This window comes from Formica exsecta, unplaced genomic scaffold, assembly GCF_003651465.1.
Source record: "Formica exsecta isolate Colony F162 unplaced genomic scaffold, ASM365146v1 scaffold26, whole genome shotgun sequence".
NCBI lineage: Eukaryota > Metazoa > Arthropoda > Insecta > Hymenoptera > Formicidae > Formica > Formica exsecta.
In genome coordinates, this window is record NW_021849866.1 from 2441039 (window position 1) to 2447038 (window position 6000).

The window sequence follows — 6000 nt, forward strand, 5'->3', positions numbered from 1 at the left end:
CGTGATGTCATGCCATATTGCATGAGAAAAGAAATTTACTTTTTTCTCTCTTTTTTTATATATAGTCTTATTGTAAAATTAAATTAATTAATTCTTACAAAGAAAGAATACATTCCCGATATTTTCTCTCACTTTTTTTCTAAATTCTTGTCAATTTGTTTTAGTTCATCCATCGTAAAGGAAGCTGAAATATTTCGCTCAGCGAATAAAGGGCAGAGGATCGTGCGGTCAAAATATTTCGGTGCACGCCATCGCTCGCGATCATCGCAGACATGTTCGAAAGGGTTCACGGGGCCGTAAAAGCTGCCATGGAGAGAAAAGAAGAGGAAGGTACGCGGAGGGTGAAACCGCATGTAAGTAAGCACGGGTGCATTACATGCTCGAAGTGATAGCTAAGGGCGGTGAGATGCTCGGTTCCTTAGTTTTCTCCGCGCACGCAAACACTACTACCGTTGCTCCTTCGCATTATACGTGGCTCACTCTCCGAAAGAAAGTTTTCACCGCTTCTTTTGTGTTAACCACGATGCGGTGTCGTGGCTTATCCGCTGAAATGCACCTTCGTCGAGAGGGCAAACATGTAATTCAGCATGGTTCCTTCATTATTGCAACATATGCATAACATATAGCTTTTTTTTAACTGCGAAAAATTGCTTACAAATTTGGGACGATAAGACGTTCTTTTTTATGCTGATTTAACATTTGGCAAATATTAGATTAGAATTGCATATGCTTGAGTATATCTTAATAAACAGCTTAACTGTGTGATATGAACCTCTTGTACGTTCATTTCATTCCCGTAAGATTAATGATAGATATATGATGATGACGAAGTAAAAGTTGTGATAAAACATTTATCCTGATATATTACATAAACTTTAAAATAAAAGTTTCTTGATATTATATATATTATATATGATAATAATAAAACGAGATTTTTTATAGGAATAAAATAATGAAATTTTGAAGTATGATCATAGATTTTCCTAAATGAGGACGATACGAAACGCGTTTAACGGAAATGAATCAAACACGCAATAAAATAATCAAGAGTCGAAGAAAATATTATTCCGCCAAGGATTCCTTAAAACGGTTTCTTACATAACACAATACAATAATTATGAAATTTTCTGCAAACTCTTGTAATTTTCTGCAATGTGTACTTAATTTGCAATGCGATTTTAATGTAGTTGATTTTAACGCTCTGTTATGCGGAGTCCAACTTCTGCTGTGCGCAACCCCCCTGGTTTTAACTGTTTAACTGCAATTTATTATTATGATTCCGAGACCATCCGACAGCGGAGAAACTTGGGCATTCACGAAGCTCACGGTGCCTTAACTCAATTTGACACGGCAATAGCACGCGGACGGCGCCTGTGAATGTGCGCGAGGAACGCTATCAAAATAACGAACCTATCCTCAACATCTTCGAGTGCATTAATCGCGCTCGGATGCATCTCAAGTGCGACGGGATCCACCGCACTTCATGCATGCGTGCGCATCGGGCTAGCTCACCTGCTCTCCTTTTTACGACCCCTCTTGAATTTACGTCCCATCCGACCGAGGATAAATCATCGAAAACTCGCGGACGAGCTCGTGCTTTGACTGTATAGCTATCGCGATTGCGGTTCAAGCATCAATGCCTGATTTTTGAAAAAGAACCCCCAAGTGCGCGGTATCGGACGTATCCGATCTTTTATATACCTGTAATCTTTTGTACACTTGAATGTAATCGAGGGTTTCATTCCTCGATTAGAGAAGGGTGTGTAAATAAAAGCGATGTTACGAGAAACGCACACGGATTTTTTTAAAGCTCTTACATATCTCAAACCTCCTACATTTAAAGAAAAAAAAAAAAATTTTGAAAAAATATTTCCTATGAGAATAAAGCAAAACGAGATTTTTTATAGGAATAAAATAATGAAATTTTGAAGTATGATCATAGATTTTCCTATAATCATAGATTTTCCAGCCGTGTAAAAATGAGGACGATACGAAACGCGTTTAACGGAAATGAATCAAACACGCAATAAAATAATCAAGAGTCGAAGTTGTGATAAAACATTTATCCTGATATATTACATAAACTTTTAAATAAAAGTTTCTTGATATTATATATATTATATATGATAATAATAAAACGAGATTTTTTATAGGAATAAAATAATGAAATTTTGAAGTATGATCATAGATTTTCCTAAATGAGGACGATACGAAACGCGTTTAACGGAAATGAATCAAACACGCAATAAAATAATCAAGAGTCGAAGAAAATATTATTCCGCCAAGGATTCCTTAAAACGGTTTCTTACATAACACAATACAATAATTATGAAATTTTCTGCAAACTCTTGTAATTTTCTGCAACGTGTACTTAATTTGCAATGCGATTTTAATGTAGTTGATTTTAACGCTCTGTTATGCGGAGTCCAACTTCTGCTGTGCGCAACCCCCCTGGTTTTAACTGTTTAACTGCAATTTATTATTATGATTCCGAGACCATCCGACAGCGGAGAAACTTGGGCATTCACGAAGCTCACGGTGCCTTAACTCAATTTGACACGGCAATAGCACGCGGACGGCGCCTGTGAATGTGCGCGAGGAACGCTATCAAAATAACGAACCTATCCTCAACATCTTCGAGTGCATTAATCGCGCTCGGATGCATCTCAAGTGCGACGGGATCCACCGCACTTCATGCATGCGTGCGCATCGGGCTAGCTCACCTGCTCTCCTTTTTACGACCCCTCTTGAATTTACGTCCCATCCGACCGAGGATAAATCATCGAAAACTCGCGGACGAGCTCGTGCTTTGACTGTATAGCTATCGCGATTGCGGTTCAAGCATCAATGCCTGATTTTTGAAAAAGAACCCCCAAGTGCGCGGTATCGGACGTATCCGATCTTTTATATACCTGTAATCTTTTGTACACTTGAATGTAATCGAGGGTTTCATTCCTCGATTAGAGAAGGGTGTGTAAATAAAAGCGATGTTACGAGAAACGCACACGGATTTTTTTAAAGCTCTTACATATCTCAAACCTCCTACATTTAAAGAAAAAAAAAAAAATTTTGAAAAAATATTTCCTATGAGAATAAAGCTACGAAAAGACTATGAGATTTCATATTAATTCGACATTTAATTTGAGGATTAATGAACTGTTATTATATTTATGTTTGTCATTTCGAAACTTATATATTTTTTGTTTTTTATCTTGTTTTTTCTCTAATTTTTTAAAATTGTGACTTTTGGGATTTCATATCATATCAAGTATTTTGAAGTAAAACGTTTTTCCGGATGATGACATTTCAAATATCAAATAAATATATGAAATATCATCTAAAAAATAATTTTTAATTGTATTTCTAATTTCATATTCTTCTACTATCCCAGAAAAATAAAATTTGCGAAAGTATCTTATGGATCAATGATCTTTTATTGCATCACATCGCGTATTTTTGAGAGATTTCGGGAAAATTTTTTCTCAGTCGCTGGAGAATCGCACTTTAATTTCAATACCCTGGAAAAAATAATACTTTTGCTTACAATTACTCGCAATGAATGTTTAATTGCATTGTTTCTGATTTTGTAAGCGCGATCTCTCGGTACTCCACACGTTCCATCGCGACGCGGCCGCAAACGTTCGTGTCGTCGTGCTTTCTCGCTGATTGCGGATTCAGTAACTCATGAGAGGATCCGTGCCGCTATCGGGAAACGTACCATAGATGTAACGACCAGCTATCGCGCCACGGTAAACGTTTCGCTGTTCGGCGGGATTGCCGAATGTAAACTGTCTATTACCGCAGTCGATCGCGAACCGCGCTCGTTTCCATCGGGTGCGCGTTTATCAGCGTTACGTACGATCGAGACGAGGATAATGCGGTATTCCGATCATGTGCGCAAAATCCCGCTCGTATAATAAGATGATTGGCGTTGGTAATTAATGAAACGTTCGTACACGCGCCAGATCGTAGCCGCATATCGGCAGGATAGCATTTTGTGTGTAGAAACGATTAGAGCTATTTAAAAAAAGAATTATCGCTGCTAGTGCTACATCCTGTACACATCCTGTAAAAACGAACACGTTTCCTCTCGAGCGCTCGTTGAAATAAGCCACGAAAACGTATCAGTAGTCGAGCGCGCCACGCGATAAGACATAAGGAGACGACGCTCATCGGGAGGCGGGCCAGTTGAGACCAGTTGAGATCTTAATTACAGGCCTCTCTCACAGAGGAACGCCGTGTTATCGTGCGGTTACTTCTACCCACTTGCATACATCGGACATTGAAATACATTTTGCTCTTTTTTCATGTCGCTCCTCGACTCGGTGACGCGACGCGATGCGTTTCATTCCGATTATGGGGATCACAAATGATGCACATTGTTGCGAGATAATGGCGAGATACGCGAGTGTATATTGACTGTAGAGCTTATCCACTCTTCCGACGGAGATAAACCGTTGAATCAAAATTGAAATACTTTTTCGTGATATTCTCTTTTTATTGATATATAATAATGCGCTCTTTTATACTTAGAAGATATTATTATTATCATCATTATTATCAATTTTTTCACAAATTTCTTTTCCTTTCTACAAAAAAAAAAAAAAAAAAAAATCCTGTAGCATTTCTTCACACAATTTTGTACTATTATATTATTATATCTAAAACAATTATTTCTTCAAGTAAAATTTCGGCGAAAATTAAATATATATTTTTAATTGAAAAGCGATTTCTGTCACATGTTACATATTTTTACAAACGAGAAGCTAATTTTATTGTCTCGGCAAGTTAAGTTCGAGAAAGAGAGTATTAGGCTAATAAAACTGACTTTAACGTCCTGGCTTTACCTCGCTCGTTTCACAGGTGTGAACGATATATTTCCGGAATTTGGAGCACACTAACACGTTAATTCCCGGTTGCCAGCTTTTAGTGCACGATTAATTTCGTCGGCTTTACGAATAGGCCACGGTCAAGCGGCGCATCACTCTTCGACCCTTGTTGCCCTTGTTCCATGCTCCAACCACCCTTATAATTCCATCCAGTGCTGTATCGTTTGCTGAAGATTTGAAGTTCAATCTAAAACAAAAATTATTAGAAAGATGTTAATGGAAGATATATAATAAAAAATGAAAATAGTTGACGCTATTTTTATCACATTATTAAAATTCATGTTTTCAACTTGTAGCTATAATTTGTATAATTTGCACATGGAAGCGCACATATACAAAAAGAAAGTAACTAAATATATCATTGCAAGAGAAAATTGGAAATATGAATTATTCATTCGTTTCTTAATTAATTTCATACGCAAATTATACAAAAATAATAATTATTGTATATACTATAGCTTTAAATTTATACAACACACACACAAATATAAATTTCTCTATAAAGTTTCCTATATAAATTACATGTTATAAAGAATATAATTTATATATCATTATATAAAAAAATAAATATATATACATATATATATATATATAAATTAAAGAAACCCTGCATGTTAAAAAGATATATTTATTTCTCTCTTAAAAAAAGATACATTTAAAGCTTAATCATATTTACCTTAGATGCGCAATCAAAACCAACACCAAGGGCCGCTAATACCTCGATTACCATCAAATTATCATTACACTTTACAGCTGGAATTTAAAAATTTATATATAAAGAATAATTGTCATATACTTATGTAATAATATAAATCCCAAATATATAAATGGCTTACCATAATAGGGCTCAACTCGTGGCAATTTTTCTTTCCAGATTTGATGCTTTTGTACAATATCTCCTATATCCAATACGTAAAAAGCTTCTTCTTGTAAACCACTCATTGCGATATCTTTGATAACAGTCATAACATTGGACTCACTATCCAATACATGGATGCGTTCATCTAGATTTGTTACCTTCATATTGAATGAGCTTTTTGAATTAATCAGTACTCTGTAGGTGCTAGGCAGCAAACTGAAAAATCAAGCAAACATATATATATATATATAT

General features: G+C 35.9%; 1 protein-coding gene across 1 annotated transcript; it reads right to left on the bottom strand.

Moving 5' to 3' along the window:
* Window positions 1-5515: 5515 nt before the first annotated feature.
* LOC115236682 (ornithine decarboxylase-like) lies at window positions 5516-5978 on the bottom strand. The gene is made up of 2 exons (XM_029809286.1): window positions 5726-5978; window positions 5516-5642 (listed from the first exon to the last, which is right to left on the bottom strand). Exons 1-2 carry the CDS (start codon window positions 5910-5912, stop codon window positions 5545-5547), a joined length of 285 nt encoding a protein of 94 aa, XP_029665146.1. The 5' UTR covers window positions 5913-5978; the 3' UTR covers window positions 5516-5544.
* Between the last annotated feature and the right edge of the window lie 22 nt (window positions 5979-6000).